Consider the following 20,109-nt stretch of genomic DNA (forward strand, 5'->3'; position numbering starts at 1 on the left):
TAGACATTGTGCGACCAACCTGAAGGTCAGAAGAGAAGGTTGAGAGGAAGAAAGGAGATCGGTATACCAGAAATCGTGTAGCACAAATACAAATCCCAAGAAATAATGGGAACGAAGAAATTTGAAAGATAGCTTTGGCCAACTCATGAAAACCCCGTAGAAAAAGAAACGGAAAAGGGAAAGGAGGAAAAGTTAAACCCAAAAAACGCCACCAGCCGCTCAGAAAAAAGAAAAAGGATCAAATCTCTTCAACAAACATTGCCTCACGCAAGAAAAAAATAAAAGGAAAAGGAAAAGAAAACCAGATACCCAGCCACCAAAACTTATGTCCAACTTTTGCCCAGTCGCTATTTATCTCTATGCTTTTCTCCCAATAGTGAAAAACTATACATTAATCGACTAAAAAAAAAAAAAAAAAAGAGAAGCGCCAGTTATCAGTTGGCAGTGCCGTCATCATCATACAACGATCGTTTCGCTGGTCGCACCGAATGTCGCGACTCCATTCGTGCCAACATGGCTGCGGACGTGAACTCACTCGTAGCCTCAAAACTGGCTCTTGTTCGATCCATGGACGCCCGGACACGGTCAAAGCTAGGCCTTGCTCGATCCATACTGGGACGCACTGGCTTATCCATGGAGTATCGGTGAGGTGTAAAAGTACCCGTCCCCATATATCCTGAGCCATCAGTCCCGTCACTACCATTACCACTTCCACGCTTCCCAGCGGTGGTTGCGGTAGGGGCCACGCTCGGTGGGTATATGGGTCGTCTCTCGTCGTCTTGGGCATAAGGTCGAACTGGAGGCTTCATGACCTCCGAAGAAGCTGCAGAGGAAAGAGAAGTCGTGTTTGGTTTCTCCCCATTCCCATAGAGATAATTGAACTTCCCTTCTTTAACCTGCTCGCGGATGATGTCTATATCTCGAGGAAAGAATAGCTTTTGAACAGCCTTAGACGCCATCCTAGGCAGAAGGCATACTAACACAGTCAACAGAGTAGTTACCCAGAAGGACAAGGCACCATAAACGTGATCTGCAGCCTTGTAAAATGGGCCGGTGGATGTGAACTGTGAGAAGACGCCCGTCCAGAACCAGATGAGTAGAATACTGATAGCGGTGCAAAGCAGGAAAACCCAATCCCAGCGATACTGGTTAATCAACACATATGAGTTGACAACAACAATTGAGGCACATCCAACATAGACTCCCATCAACTCTCGTGAGTTCAAATCTCTACCAGAAGAACTGGCAAATCCGCCCTCACGGAACAAGAGGTAAGTCATGAAGAAACAAATCAATGACTGATAAATACCATCAATCATGTAAACCCTAGAGAAAAATTAGCTCAAGCTCTTGCCACGGGAGCGCAGATAGAATACCAAAACTTGACCTGTGTCCATTCCTTACGCAAAATACCTCTACGATACAATTGCGGAACGGCAAGAGATACTTTATCATCAACATCTTGGTCCAGAACACCCATGAGAACGACCGGCACCGAGGTGAACGCAAGATTGTAGAGAAGGATGTAGGTGTACTCAAAAAGATAAGACCCGTCAAAGCTGTTGTAGAGCTGGTACCAGAACAGCGCGAAGGTCCAGACAATATTCTAAAAAGAAAAATACTGTTAGTGAATTACCGACAAAAACACACAATCAAGAGCCAACCTTATAGAAAAAGTTTGCAGTCATTTCAGCCACCCTCCGATAAGACCAACGCCCATGCACCAGCACCAGTCTGCTTAAGAAGCGGAATTGCCCTATAGCGTAATCGGAGCACATAACTGCCTGTCGACCTTCCTCACCAGCAATACCGACACCAACATCGGCCTCCTGAATCATAGCAACATCATTGGCACCTACAAAAAATCAGCATTTCCACGCCCAAGAGCACAAACATAAAAAACTTACCATCACCGATAGAAAGAGTCATAACGTCCAATCCCAATTTGACCATTTGACAAACGGCGGCCTTCTGACTAGGACTGACACGACAACAAAGGACCGCCTTGCACTGTTTGCACAATAGCAAGAATTTCATTTTTAGCTCATCTTCCAGCACAAGTTTAAGCGCATCACCATCAATAACCAAAGCGTGGGTGGGAGGCGGCGGGTTATGGTCCTTCTTTGCAGCCTTAAGCTCAGCTTCGCTTCCGGTCATGTTAAAATACCGCATGAGATGTTCATCAAGCAGTGCAGTCGCAGATTCGAGACTATTCTCTTCGGACTTGAATTGTATAAGTTCCATACCATTATCCAAGAGATTGCATGAGAAACCAATATTGATGGCGGTTTCCACCTTGTCACCAGTCAAAACCCACAACTTAATACCGGCCTCGGCAAGAAGAGCAATCGTGTCTGGAACTCCGTCTTGTAGCCTATCCTCAATAGCCGTTCCACCAATAAGAGATAAATCCCTCTCAATAGCATCAGAGACCTCCTCGAGTTTCTCCTCACGGTTGTGCACAGAAGCAGCGGCCATCTCGTGCTGTTTATTCCATGTCTGATATTCTTCTTCGGTGAGCTCCCTCTGTGCAACGCAAAGCGTTCTCAGCCCCTCGCGCGCAAAGACTTCCAAATGCTCGGCGGTCGATTTTCTGAGCTCTTGTTGCTCACCTAGTCGGAGCCGAGAGTAGATTATACTGTCTGCCCCCTTGCAGAACAAGTAGATCTTTCCGGTATCAGGCATACGAATGATCGCGCTCATACGTTTTCGAGAGGAATTGAACTCTAGTGTGTTGAGAACCTCGTACTCTCTCTCGTCCCCCTGTACGTTCACAATAACCCCATGGGGGGTTCTGTCGATAAGGGTATATCCACAATCACGAGCAGTGGCCACCAATGCAGCCTCATCTGGAGATTGCGCTTTGAAATCGATCCGTGGAGGTTCACTTGAAACCAACTCCGGTAAAACCGTATGACAAAGAGCAAGGACAAGCATGAAGTGGGCGTTTGCGCCGGCTTGCTCGGCTCCAGAGGCCCCATTGAGATCAGCTATGTAGTCAGAAGCAACAAATGTCAACTTGTCATCCTCAAAATACGGATTGTCGTGAATATCTCGAAGTCTCTTGATCATTTCCAGCCTATCCACTGCGATCTGCTCCCGAGCTCTTGCGCCCTCGACTTCGACATCAATTCCCTGCCGTTTCTGCATCCCGGCCTGAGCTTCGGTATAAGCCTCGCCATAAGGAACACCATTGACGGTACACTTCTTAAACTCCATAACATTCTGGGTTAGTGTGCCTGTCTTATCCGAGAAGATATATTCGATTTGTCCAAGATCATCCGAAATATTCCAAGATTTGGGGGTACAAGGGTAATCGAGCTTTTCGTAATACATATGAGCATCACTGAAGATGAAGAACGCCTGGGCGAGCTTAATAATTTCAATGCTGATGTAAAGCGAGATCGGGACCAAGTTCTGGAACAGGATGACAGCAGTCCAAAAGGTGACAATACCATCAACCGGCGGTGATCCTCCAATGGAACCAAATTCGAAAAAGTCAAGAGACTCGTTGCCCTTAGCCCATGTGAATCCTTGCACAATTCCCGAAACCAAACACATGATTAATAACAGACAGAAATTCATGATAACCTATTGCAAAATTAGCTGTGATCGGCCACACAGTGGAAACCATCCACTCACATTCCAATTCAACTCCCGTGTAATCCTACTCCTTTTCGAAGGAGTAACTCCAGCATTCATCATAATCTTGGTCTCATCACCGGTAAATGCAACAATTCCAATGGCCCACTCGGTATTTCTGAGAGTGCATCCCCTAAGTAGAAGATTGTTGATCGATACCGGCTCCTGCATTGGCGTCCCCTCCTTCCCAGGGTCTGTAGGATCTTTCTGTGTCCATTTAACCACCCCGCTGTAAGAGTAAAGGTTGGCGTGAGGATTCTCGCTTTCCAAAGTAAAAGCTGCAGCTTCGCAGTCTTTGGCGTGTCTAACCCTCCTTCCACAATGCAACGCATGTCGAACCTTGAGGTTAGTTTCACCATCTAAATTCTTTGTCTCAACATAACATGCGCCATCGGCGTCGGAGGTGGAAAGAATGATGACATCAGCGGGAATTTCCTCATCGTTGTAAACCCTCACAAAATCCCCAACCCGAACATTTTTCCAGTAATCCCTCTTAAACCTCGCTTTCCCAGGAGTCTGTTTGTGAGGATCGATAACATTACCAAAAAACCGAGCAGGTGGCTTCGAAGAGCTTTGCCTCTTGGGATTCGGGACTGTCAGGTGGGTACCGCCAGCACCAGACGGACCTTCAAAGGAAAAGCGTTGCTTGTCAGGGGTTGGAGAAGAGACCGGTGTCATTTGAATAGACTCCGAGTGCCCGGTCATAACTGAATAGACTGATGCCCTCGTCTGACTGCGTTGCAGTGCGTTTTCATCTCCAAGCTGCTTCCCCTTTTTCTTCTGCCTCTGCCGTTTGTAGAGCGAAACGAGATGCCGGATACCCCTAGACGTAGCCTTCTTAATCCGGCGCCAATGGCTGATATTTTCGTCGGTAACATTAGGATTATGCCAATCGACCAATAAATGAATCGGAGTATTGTTGAGCTCAATATCGAGCACCGTCCGACGATAATCCTCGATCGCATCCTTGACGGCCGTAATCAATAAAATCACAATTAAAGGCACCGAACCTAAAGCTGGATTGCTCGCGCCAAATATGGGAAATATCTGGATATAAGCTGTCAGACAATGTACAAAGGAGAATAGTTCCTTCAAAGTTCAACGTACAGCAAGTATGGTGACAAAAAGGAAATAAACGTTAGCAACATTGTGGAACTGGAGCCACAGATTTTTAGGAACAAATATGAGAGGTGTGTATTTAGCCGTGCGAATTTTGTTTCGAGAGAACCACTGTGAAGGGGAACCATCCTCGTCAAGGCACTCTGGTGGCAAAGGCTCGTTAACGAATATACGCCGCTGGGTAGACCCTTCTTCTGACCCTCCCGACCCCGGATTCATTTGACCACCAAAGCCCCCTCCTGTCCCCGAAACATCTGCCTCCATCTTTTCTGGAGACCTTCGCGACATTGACAAAGCTCTCATTATCGTGTCCCTCTTCCGCACAGCTTCCATCCCAGGAACCCGCTGGGTTGCCCACCGTAAACGTTTCGTCGCGGTCGGCGACGCAGGATTCCCCGTCATCGTGGACGAATAGAAAGAAAAACAGAACGGGGCGGTGTTGATGTGGCCAGTGTTATTGTAAAAATTAGGTACCTGTCAATGGGGGGTAACTTTTGTAAAGCAATGCTGTCGAACCGTAGGAAGTTATGGAAAAAGAGTGTAGCAATGGTGGGCGTAATGCAGTAATCCGGAACCGTCGGAAACGATGCAAAACAAGCAAACAAGAGGTGAAATCTGGTAAAGGATAAGTATCGAGAGAAGGAATCCTGAAGATCCGAGAAGGGGGGGATTTTCTCCTGACCTGCTACCGTACCTCCCTCCAGCAAACTCGGTAGCCGTCTCGGTCTGAGTGGAGCCCAGGGGCTATATTTGGCGATTAGAACTTTCTCCGGTCAGCAAGGAACCCGGCAAACGCGACGTGTTGGCCCCCTAATCTCACACAAACAGGCGAAAATAATATGGGGAAGGAACAGAAGCCCACTCGGAAAGCGTATCTTGGTGAACACCAAACCTAGGGGAGGGACAAAGGGTATGAAATAGGATGAAGGTGAGAGAGGGAGAAGGGAAAGGGATAACGGAGATTCAATAAGAGAAGGGGAAATATTCCTCCCCCAATGATGAATCAATGCAAATGCGAGAGGGGGCGTAGTCTAGTCTGAGCTAGGCGAATGGGGGAAGTGTGGTGCTTAGGCAACGCGAGCAGGCCAGCGTAGGCCCGACAGCAACGGAGCCAAAGCAGAGGAAATGCCGTAGTCTACCAGCACCGGTACTGCACCTCTACAGTTATGTACCGGTACCGTGATAGCAAAATTTAATAAATGAATGAATTGCCCAACGCCCAGCACCAAAAGCCGAAACAGGCGTGGCAGATGAGACTGGATAGCACCTCTCACAGTCTACTATGGAAGGGCCACCGAAAGGATATCGAAAAACAGTTCCCCCCAAGGAGCCAGGAGGAAATCAAAGATCAAAGCAGTACGAGTACTCGAGCTCGGTACTCTACTAGTACTAGTACACCATGTCGTAGAGAGACCCCACCCAAAGGGACGCCAAATATGGTATGGGGCGCGCGAACTGGTTACAAGCACCGTACATGCACCAATACAGGTTCGGGAGTGTGAAAGTCCCCCTAATTCGGGAGGGCTACTGTAAGCTGAGCATAGGGGAACCTGAGCCCAAGAAACACGACGGCCTGAAACCTCCCCTAGATACAAGAAGACTCCGAAGATACAGAGAAATATCAGATTAGTGGTGACGAGTCTACAGTTGGCTCACTAGGCTAAAATCGACTGTGATGCTATCGCCTGCTTCCAACGGACATTTACTGTAAGCAAAAAAGAATACCCCCGAGCCATTCGGTGTCTTTGCGATATTGGCTACCATAACGTTGTTGTCCCATGAGGAAGGAAGGTGATCCAAGGGGGTGTCTGTACGAGTACTTTTTTCTTTTCTTTTCTGCACTTGCGCGCTGCTCGTAATTTCGAGACATTCGTGAATACCGGTAGGACCGCTACTGTATGTACTAGTACAGAACAGTACCGGCACCGGTATCGCACACAGCCACTAGTCAGCCATAGGCTCTGAGCTTCAGAGGCGATGAATTTTGGTGGTATGCAGTACCGGTAAGAGTAGCAGTAGTTTTAAACGTCACGGCACCGCAAGCATGCTGGTATTAATCTTGATAAGCAAAAGCCTACCGGTGTGTTGCATGCTGAGGTGCAGAAAGGGTCAGAATCCCTCTCATCTCTAACCACTTGAGTGGTGAGTATCGAGAAATGATTACTCTGATCCAGAAAGCTCCAATCGTTGCGGCCAAAATCCGAGAACTCGCTTGGAAGAAAAACCTGATCAGACTTCTCGAGTACTCGTACAATAAGCAACGATTGGGCCCAACTTACCGTATTGTACTCGTGCTCGAGTACCGGTATTCACAATAGTTTCCCCGCTTCCGCAATGACCGATCATAGGTCTGATAGGAATTCTTACTTTTTTACTTTTCCTTTCTTTTTTCTCCCTTCCTCTTCCCCACCTGGGCTCCTCCTCTCTTACTTTTTTTCCTTCTTTTCCACTCAAGTTTCATCCTTAGTAGTACCGGTAGGTTGTGGTGGAACGCATTACAAACCAAGTTTTCATGGAAGAAAAAGGATTATGGATTAGACAGTCATAGTAGCCGCTACAGGAAGATCATGGAAAGCTAGAAGCCGGCCAGAGTACCGTTACTCGAGTGCTCACACGGTGCCATTTCGATCTCACTGGTCCCACTTGCGTTCTCATCGACGGATCCGTACCCGAGTAGACTACCGGTACTGTACTCGTACTCGTACGAGTACAAGTGGAAGCAGATGGGAGCTTCCTGCCGACTGCTGGCTTCTGCCCTGCAGCGCAGAGGGCGTCTCGGAGATAGGCTACCGGCAGCCCACAAATTTTCAAGGCCGCTTGGAACGGATGAGCGCCCACCCGCTTTGCCGTGTCGTGGAACGTGCATCGAGCCCTGCTTTGCTTGACAACATGAAAAAGCACGGGGGACAACATGTGACGAGCATACTGGAAACAATGGTTTTGATTTTCGTGATACCTTACTATCCTAGTACCCGAGCACAGTACCGGTAGAACACCGTAAACCCCCTCCCGCGGCAGAGCCCTCTCCTCTTTCCATACTGCTACTCGTACCGCCGTTCATCTTGTCATCCCTACCGACCCCAACAACAGCGTCATGATAAACCATGCGATAATTTTGTAGAACCCTTAAAAAAAATACTCTCCGCAAGGCGTTACTGTACGGGTGCGATGACCGTCATCTAACCCCATTTAAATTAAGCATAAGTTGCATAAAACCTTGACACTCCTCTTCCTCCATATTGCTTTGCACGAGCACTAGGACGGGGTCCATGTGGGAGGAGAACGGAAAAGAAAGGGAAAAGATGGGGAAACGCCTCTACCGGTGCAGCACTCGAGTGCTCTGGAGTTTCGTGAAGAGCCGGTGAACCCCTGTTGGTATCCTGGATTCTGGAAAATGTGGAGGGATATCCCCGACCGGAGAAAGGGGAGCCGGGGTTAGAGACATTTCTTCCCTTTCCCTTTGGCTTGAGAAGAGAACTGGCGTGGCTGATGGATATGTGGCTGAGGCTGGCTTTGTGGACTCAAATCCCTTGGCGCTAAAATGGCTTGCCTTTGAGAAAAGTGATGCAACGAGCAGCCAGCTGCAATTTCACGTTCGCACTGACTTTGTAATAAAACGCGTCTACCGGTAAAGTTACCCCACCAACAGTCTTAACTCCTTCAACCCACCACCACTCAATCTGGTTTCATCTGGTCCGGATTCTTTCCCTCTCCACCGCCACCCTACCGCCACAGCTAGGTATAATTGAGGTCTAAAAAAGTTTCCAATGACCATGTCGGCTCGAAGTAGTAAAGCCACAAAACCAGCAGCCAGCGGAAGAATTACTAACTTCTTCAAGCCGGCTTCATCTCAGACACTAAATGCCGGTTCCCGTAACGAGTCCACAAGGCAGGCTGCTTCCCAGGAAGGTGTCACTCGTCGCCAGGGCTCGACAAGTTTTGAGGAGGATCCAACTGTGAGCCTATCCAGCCTTCCTTTGACAAACTCACCATTGTTTGCTGATGATCAGGAAAAGATCAGCTCACCAACCAGACAGCTTTTGCGGGAGAGCTCCGTCTCAGACGCATCGACTCAACCATCGTCAATGCCTAGAGACCAACCAGCTAAACGACAGCGAGTCGTACCAAGCTCTGATGGTGAGGAGAGTGAAGATTCCGATGGTCTCGAAGACCTTGGATCGATGTTTCGCGCCCGAAAGCCGCCAGCGCAAACCCCGCAAAAAAAGAAAGAACCGGATGGTATTGTTTTGCGGTTGAGGAACGTTACTATTCCGAAAAGACCTCCTGAGATGCCGAAGCCTCAGACCTATAAGTTTTCTCTTGATAGGATTATTGAAGAGCGAGCCAAGAGATCATCACTTGGTGATGATATAATCAAGGCACGTAAAATGTTCGAGGATGCTCAAAAGGAGACCCCAGATGGAGAAGGTAGGACTAGGCCTTCTGAGGAAGAAATAGGGAGCAAGCTTGGGGAAGGGCAAGCGAGCAAACTCTTAGGTGCTCTTGATAGGAAGGACGCTTGGAGGATTGAGAAATCATGGCACTTTTTTGACGTAGACAAGGCACGCATCCCTAAGAGCAGAGTTGCTTTCCCCTTAGAAAACTTGAAAAAGGGTTGGGAAACAGCGAACCTTGCAGGTTGGATATGCCGAATTCGTGTCGTGATTCAATATCTCATAGGCTAATATAATCATGACGGTAGATATTCGGGTGCGTCGAGAGACTCTTGTGTCGGGCTTTGTGCGTGACATGATGGAAATCGGCGTCAAGTTTTCTGACAAAATTCTCGAATGGATGTTTATAGAGAGTACGTTTGTCTCGGTGTTAGTTGTATTACCCCTGCTTACCAGCTGTACAGTGGCTTTGGAGAGCAATCAGGATCTGTCGTTCGCATACTACCAAACTCTTTGTTGCTTGTCAACGGAGGAACTCCTTCATGCTTTATCTAGCCACGGGCTGGTGCATATATTTCAGCTTCTGGGCGGGAGGGAGGATGCCCTTAACGTTGATGCGCCTGTTCGTCTAGGGCGGTCATCTAGAAAAGGTAACGGATCGGGTGATATCAAAATCTAATATACCAAACTGACTTGGATGCCATAGATGACGTTCCTCTTGATTACTGGAATATCCAGTTGGTAGTCAAGTATATTGGCAAGATGGCTCATGGGTTAGAATTCAATTTCCCTTTCAAAAACCAATTCTCAGAATTTACTGATAGAGTCTAGAATATCTTCGGATGAGGAAGTGTTTAAAGAAGCATGCAAACTCCTAGGCCGCCTTGCGCTTGACGTGCGTGTCGCCAAGTGCCCATCTCTACGTGCTGCTATTGAAGACTCACTGGAGAACCTGTTTCACGCGATCCCCAAAACTAGGTGGGAAGAAACCGCAAGTCCCCAATACCCCCACCCGCACACTCGTGCTTTCAATCCTGACATTCTCCAAAGACTCTATCAATTGGTCACAATTTCATCTCCACAATCAACGACCCAGACATCCGCTACAACCTCTTGACCACTCTCCCATGCGTCACCCCGCGTGCCCATCTCTTCCGCCGGAGGCTAGCCCTCGCATACCTCTTCCAAGACCCCACCTACCTCAGTAAAGACTATCCAGACCTCGTCCGGCTCCAGCGCTTCGCCCGACTCCTAAAAACCAGCCCGACCTTTGAAGTCAACAACGACACGGACTACGACGAGCTCCGCGCGACCATATGCATCCTGGACATCGCCATCGATGACGGCCCCACATCCGGTGAACCTAACATGAACGATCTAGAGGTAGATGTACTCGTGGAGAACTTTAGGAACATGTTCTCCAAGATTAGGGATACGAATGCGCAGAATCTGTCGAGGACGGAGTCGAAGGACGTTATCGAGAGGTTGATGTTCAGGCTCAGGTTTGGCGTGAGGAAGAGGGAGAAGATGAACCTTGTTGTTGACACCGCTTTTGGCACGGAGTGGGCCGGAAAGGGCGGGAAGACACAGACGAAGTTGAAGTTGAAACCGAAGGAGAAGATGGAGGGGGATGATATAGGGGATGAGGGGGTGGAGGGGGCGGAGTAGCGACTATTGGCAATATCATAATGTGTTTTGGTTCCCTCTTCCCCCGCACTTGATGTATTCTAGTACTCATACCTGAGGCTTTCCCTTCTCTCCTTTCTTTCTCAAAGTTTCTTTCTTTCTTTCTTTCTCTTTTGACCTCATTCCCTTACCAAAATCTTGCGAAAATAACTGGCGTTATGACTTTTTTTCCCCTTCTCTCTTCCCTTTCGCTCATTAGGAGGTCAAGTTACTGTAGCTACCTCAACACCATTCCGTTCCTACCATCTATCCATCGACCCATCCATCGATCTATAATGCCTCACTAGTCCTAATGTCCCAAGCCAAGACCGAACTTTTCATGTCTCCGCATCGCACCACGCATCGACAGCACACCGCATCACTCACCCTCTCACTCACTGGGAATTGCAGGTAGAACAATTTAAATGCGTCTAACACATATTACATACATAACCACCCGGTCGTCCACCATTCGAGTCCTTCAATGATTCGGCAAGTGCTGAGGTGCAATATCAAAGAGCAAGTTGATCACTGGTGTTGTGTCCGGAATAATCTCATCTCCGGTGAGGACCGGATTGATGGCGTCCGGGACAGGGTGCGGTACCGTACGGTAGTCCGGCTATGGCGGTTTTATCTGGGGTGTGGCGACGTGTGTGCGCTCACTGTCCTGTCCTCTGCTGTGCTGCGATTTGGTACGGTGTGGTACTAGTAGAGAGAGCGGGTGTATAATGCGTATCTCGTGGATATGGTGGATACGCAAGGTCGGAGATTCCGGATAGGGGATAATCTCGGCAGGGTTAGCATGGATAAATGGGCGGTGGGAGTCATGCTCAGAAGCTCTATCACGCTATGCTACGGCACGGAGAGAAAGTGGGGAGAGGAGTGAATGCGGAGTCAATGTTTCGGCACCATATGTATGGTATAGGAAGAGCTATAGAAAGAAGGGAAGAAGCGGGAAAAGCATAATCACAGGTTTTCCCCCTGAAAAGTAATGGAGTAAAAGTGAAAACATGCATATCCACGGTTAGTATGAAGGAGGTTAACGAAGCCAGCCAATCAATCAATCGTAGAACTTGCGATTGGGGTTTTGTCCAAAGATGCTGGCACGGACGGCTGGTAGAGCTTCTGCTTCCAGAAGCTTGAGGCGTTCTTCTAGAGTGTTGTTGATGGAGATTTTTCCGCTGCCACTGATCATGTAGATCCCGCCGTAGCTATGTGACACATGTATCCATTGTTAGATGGCACAAGAGGGTGGTAATGGGGATAAGAGAATAGACAAACCCCTCAGCCGGCAACCAATTCCCCTCTGCAATCTCCACCTGCAACTCCCCTTTATACTCCCCCTTGGCCTTCTCCACCGCGCGCTTGACAACCCCTACATCCTTCTCCCTGACACGAATGCTAACTCTCCTCTCATCAAGCGCATACACACACTCCAACACCAGATTCTTCAATACCTCTTCGTACCTCCCCTCATCCTTGTTAATGTCCACCAACCTCTCGCGGGCTTTATCAAAGATGTCGTCCAAGAGCTGCTGCCTCGCAGCGAGCACCTTAAGCCGCGTCTTGTTCATGACGTTTGAGCGCGCGATTTGCTGCGACAGTTCGGCCTGCTTGAACTTGCGTTCGTACTGAGCGTCTATCGCTAGCGTCTCCGTGCGGACCAGTTTGGACTTTTCGATGGCGAACTCCTCGTCGGCTTTTATGCTGATCTCACGGGCTTTCTCGAGGGCTTCCTGTTTTATGAAGGCTACCATCTTTTTTAGTTCGTTGTTGACCTGAATTGTTTTAGTCAGCTCTTTGAAGGTGGGTTCTTGAAGGGAAGGACTGCTGACCTGGTCATCGCTGAGAGCGTGCGCCATGGTGAATGTAGTTTATTGTTTGATTGATTAAACTTAAGATTGGCTGCTTCAAGGTGTGGAAAGCAATAGAGCTTTCTATCTATCACGAACCCACAAGTAAAAGGTATTAGACCGAAGTAGATGAAAGCAGGAAAATCACGGATAGAAGTGTATCTGGTATCGAGAAAAGATAAAACCGTTGTTGCCGGCGGTGGGGTGAGGTTGGAAAAAATGCGGAGCGATAGCTTAGTGTGACGACGATACGCGAAAGAGGCTCTGGCAGGGTAAGACAAGAAACGAACATGTACGAGCACAACCGGAAGGGGGACTTGGAAGCACAGAAACGGAGGCTCAAGGCTAACCAATGGGTTTCGATCACGAGTGATTTAAAAATGCAGCTTTTTGTGCATTTGAATATTGGACTTTGAGAGCTATTTTGCGGGAAAACCGGACTTGGGTGCGAATGACGGATTATCACTCGATGCTAGGCATATGGTTGCACGGGGGGGTCTTTCGGTTTTATCCGCCGCTGGGCCGACATGGGCATCTCCGTCCTCGTTTCATAAGGCTGTTTCTGGGGAGGATTCACCTCGTCAGCCCGGGCTTTCGGTCGACCTTATCGGTATGATATCATAAAGCTTTGGGGCTGATTAGAAAGCTAGGCTTTGTTTTGTGTATAGTACCGGTACTGTATTCCAGTAATACCGGTAGCTCCACTTATCTCGACTGCCAATATCGTCAAGGCTGTATTTCTTGCAGCGCCTTGTTCATGCCCCCATAGGCGTGGTCTCGAGGAAGTAGGCGTACTGCAAATTATGGCTAGTTCGCGCTTTAGGCTGTGTGAGTTTCTTTTCGTTTCTACCCGTATTCTCGATCAATAAGAATGGCACTGTACGAGTACAGTACACGCTCAGGGCACTGCCTCAAGTAGGAGGCTGGAGGTGTATGGCCGAGTGTTGGTACAGCCGACGGGATCGGATAGTCTACAGGTTTTTCAGCTTCAACTGATCCTACTCATTCACAGTAAGGGCTCGAACGAGCGGACCATCTTACAGTGCTCGTATAAGTTACTCGAGTACTACCGTCGGTTGGTCCAAAATTTCCTCTGCCGAAAAGGGGCACAAATCACTCCAAAAAACCGGCTTTTCGAGATAGATAACGGAAGGAGGGAGGGAGAAACACTGGACCTCGCTCTGAGCACAAGTAGCAACTCCAACATGCTAGCACAAGATCCGTTTGTTTGGGTTCTTACGGCATACTGTGGGGGAGGCATGGAGCCTCTAATAGACCCGGAGTGTGTCCGGGTTGAGGAAATACTAGTGTAAACAGGAGGGTCCTAATGAACTACAAGGAAATTAAGTTCTTGTATTTGTACTATAGGTGCTAATATCGGGGTGGGGGTCACGAATCGCATAGCTCTGGTACTCTTGCGTGGGCCATTCTTGACCCTGGCTTTCTAATCAGATATTCGAGTGATAACATATGAATGAACTCCTGATCTTGCTTCTCTTACAGTGCAAGTTTCAATGGTACCAGATTGGCTAACCACGAGTTGCTAAATTTAGGCTCGGCTCCATTGTGCATGATATGGTGATTTGTATCTTGTGAGGGTATGGTAGTAGCCCAGAACTATCGGGCGATATGCGTTTAATGGATACCCTTCTAGATAATATTGATAGAATATTTTGCTGTACAGTACATCGGCCAGGCGCGCTACTCAACCGAATGCACGGTACCTTTAAATTAGCATTTTCGAACTCCATCGGGGTCGATTGGGGATGCGCCAGCACTTCTAGACATACCGGTAGTGAGTATATGAGCGGACAATATGTTGGTATTAGGTAGGGGCTGTAGCTGTCCGCTCACTTGTTGCACCTCAACACTGCAAAAAGTGCATTTTTTAGGAGCGCGGCTCTCCTCCCCCCTTACTCGAGTATAGATACACAACACTGCGTCCGGTGCTTACCCGAGCAAACTAGCTCCTGGAACGATGGACCAAATTTCCTGCAGGAATCTCTCCTCGCCACAGTACCATCATCCGATTGATGTACGAGTACCGGTAAGCTGAAAGAAGCGCGCTATAACTTCTGTCGACTATACTTGTATCGTACTTGTACTTGTAGTACTGGAACCTTTTTTTCTCTTCTTCCTTGTAGGAATATCGGCACTTTTGCAATACAATACAATGCTATGGTATGAAGTGCACCTAATCGGATTCCCAGCCATCGAGGCGCCAGACGCACGCTTTGGGGTCCACTGAGGGAGAGCCGGCGCAAGGATACGGGACTTTGTCACAGCCCTACGGACGAACCAAAAAAGGGGAGAAGATGAGATTGGGGGTGTTTGGTAGTCGAGTCGGAGAAGTATCAAATATGTTGTTTTGACGGTATCATATATGCAATGGACGCTTTATTCACCGCGCAACAATGATAGCGGTGTGGGGTCTTATGGAGGTTTATAATTAATTACCCCCCAGGTACGACGGCGAGGGGTCCGTCTGGATTCACCATGTCGAGTTCCTCATGTTTGGGCCGGGAGATTGAATGATGCTTATTCATTTCATTTACAAGTATGATGATACCCTGGTTCGCTTTTGGTTTCGCGACTGTCATGTGGACCCGTCCCGACCGCGATGCCTGAGGACTATTGGGGGATGAGTTCTAGAAGAGTACTCGAGTAGGGTTACCGGTGATGGAAGAGGTATAGATTCTATAGAATAAAGGAAGGACCCGAAAGAAGAATGGGAAAATGGCATAGAATAAGTAAAAGATAATATGCACAAGTATATGATACACTGCACACTGCCGAACCACCCTTCATACATTGTTACAATATGTTAATAGATGCATCTGGCGACAGCGCATCTCAAATCATTATCAGGGCGTAGGCTACATACCCGTATCGAATTTCTCTTCAATAAATTGCGTGTATTTCCTTTTTAAACTATGGAGATCCTTACTCTCTTTGTACTTTAACCCATCTGCGGCTAACTTTAGCTCCGTTCTCCTCATTCTCCCTCCTCGACCGTGGCCTCCTCCCCACTCGATAGAAAGACAACCTGAGACAGCTGGCCAGTCAGGCATTATTTTCCTCCATTTCCGCCATTCAACATTCTGGCCACTCCTTCACCCTTTTAGCATACCAGTGGCCAGCCAACTCTATTGTTTTCTTTTTCTTTTCCACTCATAACTTCAGGAAACTCCGTCATGGAGATTTAAGCGAAAGTGCACTCCGACCCAGCTGGCTGCTCTTTCCTCATCTCTTTTTTACTCAGATACGCACCCGTCCAGTACAACACGAACCTCCATCTTTGCAACCTACCTACCGTACTGTATTGGAGACGACGACACGCGCCCTATCGCTAATAACGAACGCCCCCTCTAACCCCCCCCGCCTCGCTCATCCGTGAAAGGGAGCGGGATAAAGTTGCTCTTCATGGTGGGCCTCGGCGATCTCTCTTCCGGTGCCCAGATTACGATAGGTGTATGTGTCGGGGTGCTGTCGACGAGTGTGCAGAGCTTGGGTTTAACGCTGCAGCGCAAGTCTCATCTGCTGGAAGATGATCGACCCCCGCATATCAAGAAGCGGCCACCGCATCGCCGGCGAATGTGGCAGGTAACTCATCAGTGCTCTCCAAAATATCTCACAACCAGTGCTAGGGCTCGAGCTAATTCTAAAATAATGTTCATAGATTGGAATCCTACTATTCATAGTGTCTAATATCTTGGGTTCCAGTATTCAAATTACCACCTTGCCACTGGTCATTCTCTCACCGCTGCAGGCTTCGGGCTTGGTCTTCAACTCTATCTGCGCGACTTTAATCCTGTCGGAACCGTTCACTCGGTACTCGCTGATAGGAACCATTCTCGTGTGCATTGGCGCCGCGCTAATCGCGGCGTTCGGGGCGATGAAGGAGCCCGCGCACAGTCTTGATGAGCTGCTGGATTTGTTGGCGAAGAAGACGTTTTTGTCGTGGATGGCGTGCACGGCTTTGTTGGTTTTTGGGATTCTTGGGGCGACGAAAGCGAGTTCAATTTTACGGCCTAGACTGAAACATACTGCCAAGATGAGGATGGTTCGGGGCGTTGCATATGGCTGCGTTAGGTGCGAGTTTGTTTATTCCGAGATGGGACGGAAGTTAGGGGGTGCTTGTTGCAGGACGCTGACTTTTTGTTTCTGAATGTGTAAAGTGGAATACTATCAGCTCACTGTCTCCTCCTGGCCAAATCCGCTGTCGAGCTCCTTGTTCGCACAATAGTCGACCGACACAACCAATTCAACCGCTGGCAATCCTGGATGATCCTACTCGGCCTTGCAGCCCTCGCGCTGACACAGCTATACTACCTCCACCGCGGACTAAAGCTTTGCTCAACTAGTGTTCTATATCCTCTTGTTTTCTGCGTATATAACATAATCGCTATCTTAGACGGTCTTTTGTATTATAGACAGGCATCCAGACTCACGCTGTTACACGGCTGCTTGGTATCCACCTCTTTCGTTCACCCCCCCTCTTTAGAATTACGTTAACATGGGATGCAAAAGATTGCCCTTGGCACTGCCATCCTCTTAACCGGCGTTCTTGCCCTCTCCTGGCGCCTAAATCAAGAACAAACGGGCCCGTCCGCAGGCGCCGCAGGCGCGCTCTCTCCCGGCATAGGTTTCATAGACACCGACTCCTCAGATCCTTCGACAGACACTGAAGGAGAGAGCTCAGAAATCGACACAAACCAGCAACTCCTCTCCCCGTCATCTCCATCCGCCCGCAGCAAGTTCCTAAAACGGAGGCGTGCACTGTCGGAAGTGGAAGAGATCTGGGGAGAACTCCAAGACGAGGGAGGACTCCCAAGGGATGAAGAAGAGGCTGGAAGCGACGTTGATGAGGGCACGAGTCTGTTAAGGAAGGGCCCGGGTGGGAGGAGGTATACCCGGAAAGGGAGCTACATTGGTCGTGGTGGCTCCGGCAGGAGCTCTAGGAAAGAGAGGATCTTGCAAGGCGCGATAGGAGGCTGGTGGAAACTGAAATGGTGGAAAGAGGGAAAGGAAGGGAACCCCGGTTGTCGTCGTGGACAGAGTGATGATGGTGATGACACGCAGGATGGAGGTGGAGGTGGTGGAGATTGATGTGATGTGGGAAGAGGGGGATAGTAATAATGATACTAACCCCCAGCGATGAAACCAACGGATTCCATTTTGGCTTTTCAGACCCTCGTTGCTTCTACTACTTCTTGCTATGATAAATTCCCATCTCTTTTATTATCACTATTTTATCCCGCCTGTTCTGTTATTTTCTGTTCCGTTCCGTTCTACTTTACTCGAGTCGGAGCGTGTATCTTAGCTGTGTTCTACGCGGCGTTTGTCGTTCATCATATGTATTTTGTTGTGCATGGGTGCCATTTTGTTTCCCCGGTCCGGTCAGTGATTACCACAAGACCTATCCTTTTTCCTTTTCCTTTTCCTTCCCCCCCCTCGGAGTGTGAGATGAATGGTGTACGACGGGTATAGCTAGTTAAGTTGGTCAGCCAGGCAAGTGGATGTGTATGTAAGGTTTATACTGTACTCTACAAAGAAACGGAACGAAAAAAATAAAGTGAGTAAATTAATTAATTAATTAATAAGTGGATAGATAGTTAGACATGATACCTATGCTCCGCTGACAACTTTGCATCGAGACGCCGTCGCGGAAGATTAGCTGTAGGGTTGGAGTTTACTTTTCTTGCGTGCTTGATACTGCGCAGTGAACAGTACCTTGCCGGCTTGATATGGCATTAATAGGTCGGCCCAGGTCGACGCGATGGCAATCCTGAGGTGTGGGGAGTACCGTACGGTAATGTCATGTATGAACGTCGAGAGGCGAAGGTTGATTGGTAGGTGTGGGGTCATGGATTCGCACTCGTGCTTGCGGTTTGCCTGAGGTTGTCCGGAGTGTTGCTCTGATTGGATGGGGGTGCGGGCGTGTTCGGGGGGAATGGCGGGAGGGAGCCGTATTAGAGGTTTCTCGTTGGGATAGGTAGGGTGGCCTTAGGTGTATGTATGATATCGAATAGGGGATTAAGCAAGTTATTCTCACCACCTTTTACCTATACTGCACCCCAAATCTCCCTACGGTGCATCATTCCATCCTCGATATATACTCCTCTTGAACGGCCTCCGGCAGTGGCAGGGTGTGGTAATGCTGGTGCATAGTGTGTTGAGATTGAGCCCTGAGGTGCCTTGGCGGTTCTGTTTTGTCCGGGAATGTTTTGTTCGGTGGGGGTTCATGACGTACCCTACTTGTTCTCTCTTTGAGGTTATATCGAAGTTAAAGGAAAGAAGGAGGGAGTCTATTCAAAACCTCCGGTTATCACCCCCACCCACTACAGGTGCGACGGGGCCGCTGTAGTGCGTCAAGTTTCCTTGTCGCCACCGAGTCATGGACTATGCTAGGAGGTATCCGGGGGGCACGGTCGGTATTTATCCGGACGATACTCTTCCCGCTGCTGCTTAGAATATCCCTGTGCGTAGAAGACCTGGAACTGCACTTGGGTGTTGGTTGCTTCCATATTCCGATTCCCCGGATACGAAAGTGTATTCCGAGCGCTGTTGGTTAGCCAGTTTCCCACCATTCATGTGACTGACTCCCGGGAGGCGGAGGGCGGTTGTCCGTGCTTCAATGCTGCAGCCATGGGGGAAACGTTTCGTTTTTCCCTAATCCCTGGTTTTCATAAAAGCGCATATCTTGTGCTTACTCGAGTATATGGTAATGCCCAATCCTTCGCCGTAGGGTGACAGGCGGGGTATTCGGTTGTTTCCTGCCGGTGTGTGCTCTTGCCCTACTGGCTGGGTGGGATATATTTCCTTCAATTACCGAGTTTAGAAGTACCGGTATGCCTGCCTGCTGCGCTTGTGTGGTTTTGGGCAATCTTTAGCCATCAGTGTTCATCGATTGGATAAACAGATTGTTCCCTGCCCTCACGTGCAAACGTTTAGCCCAAGCGGGAGTGTGTATCTGCCTGGTTGTCCTGATATTTCGACGTCAATTTAGGTGAGTGTAGATACCGTACGGTACTGCAGCTGTGTGTCGTAGTGGCATTCCCTGGATCATGAGACCTGCGGGTATCGTATATTCCGAATGCCATACCAGCCCCTTAGGACATGACACTCAATCCCAGGCAAAATGTGCCAGAAATTGCACAAAAAATGGTTATCCTAGTTCTGCGGTTCAGAGGAAAGGTTGCCGAAAACGATGCAAACGTATGCTCCATATAACCTCCACCGTCAGCACCAGTCAAGACGCCGCTTCGTTTCGTTTCCGGTTTCGGGGCACCATAACCCTAAGTTTGGGGCAATGCATATTGTCTTCCATCTCTTGAGTTTGGAAGAAGCACAGGCGCTGTAGCTGCGCGAGTAGTGTATACCGGGGTCACAGTTCTTCGTTACATAGGATGGTGTACCATCCGCCCGGCAAAGCC

At 48.7% G+C, this 20,109-nt stretch overlaps 5 protein-coding genes; 2 read left to right on the forward strand and 3 right to left on the reverse strand.

Moving 5' to 3' along the window:
• Positions 1-434: 434 nt before the first annotated feature.
• GSTUM_00012189001 (uncharacterized protein) lies at positions 435-5,581 on the reverse strand (the record flags this gene model as incomplete). XM_002842397.2 has 12 exons in its annotated part: positions 5,444-5,581; positions 4,750-5,376; positions 4,540-4,689; positions 3,868-4,158; positions 3,643-3,804; positions 3,192-3,591; positions 3,088-3,104; positions 2,211-2,961; positions 1,908-2,141; positions 1,665-1,855; positions 1,377-1,606; positions 435-1,326 (listed from the first exon to the last, which is right to left on the reverse strand). The coding sequence occupies exons 2-12, from the start codon at positions 4,978-4,980 to the stop codon at positions 435-437; spliced, it is 3,549 nt and encodes a 1,182-aa protein (XP_002842443.1). The 5' UTR covers positions 4,981-5,376; positions 5,444-5,581.
• Positions 5,582-8,457: 2,876 nt separating this feature from the next.
• On the forward strand, positions 8,458-11,763 carry GSTUM_00012190001 (uncharacterized protein). XM_002842398.2 has 7 exons: positions 8,458-8,717; positions 8,778-9,399; positions 9,464-9,568; positions 9,620-9,805; positions 9,862-9,928; positions 9,987-10,050; positions 10,206-11,763. The coding sequence occupies exons 1-7, from the start codon at positions 8,535-8,537 to the stop codon at positions 10,821-10,823; spliced, it is 1,845 nt and encodes a 614-aa protein (XP_002842444.1). The 5' UTR covers positions 8,458-8,534; the 3' UTR covers positions 10,824-11,763.
• Positions 11,762-12,577, reverse strand: GSTUM_00012191001 (uncharacterized protein; the record flags this gene model as incomplete). XM_002842399.2 has 2 exons in its annotated part: positions 11,762-12,031; positions 12,102-12,577. The coding sequence occupies 2 exons, from the start codon at positions 12,575-12,577 to the stop codon at positions 11,881-11,883; spliced, it is 627 nt and encodes a 208-aa protein (XP_002842445.1). The 3' UTR covers positions 11,762-11,880.
• A 3,190-nt stretch (positions 12,578-15,767) lies between these two features.
• Positions 15,768-18,241, forward strand: GSTUM_00012193001 (uncharacterized protein). XM_002842400.2 has 4 exons: positions 15,768-16,276; positions 16,353-16,765; positions 16,852-17,143; positions 17,204-18,241. Exons 1-4 carry the CDS (start codon positions 16,097-16,099, stop codon positions 17,780-17,782), a joined length of 1,464 nt encoding a protein of 487 aa, XP_002842446.1. The 5' UTR covers positions 15,768-16,096; the 3' UTR covers positions 17,783-18,241.
• Positions 18,242-18,299: 58 nt separating this feature from the next.
• GSTUM_00012194001 (uncharacterized protein) lies at positions 18,300-19,257 on the reverse strand. XM_052355853.1 has 1 exon: positions 18,300-19,257. Exon 1 carries the CDS (start codon positions 18,539-18,541, stop codon positions 18,347-18,349), a length of 195 nt encoding a protein of 64 aa, XP_052211818.1. The 5' UTR covers positions 18,542-19,257; the 3' UTR covers positions 18,300-18,346.
• Between the last annotated feature and the right edge of the window lie 852 nt (positions 19,258-20,109).

Source organism: Tuber melanosporum (assembly GCF_000151645.1).
Source record: "Tuber melanosporum whole genome shotgun sequence assembly, scaffold_98, strain Mel28".
Taxonomy (NCBI): Eukaryota; Fungi; Ascomycota; class Pezizomycetes; order Pezizales; family Tuberaceae; genus Tuber; species Tuber melanosporum.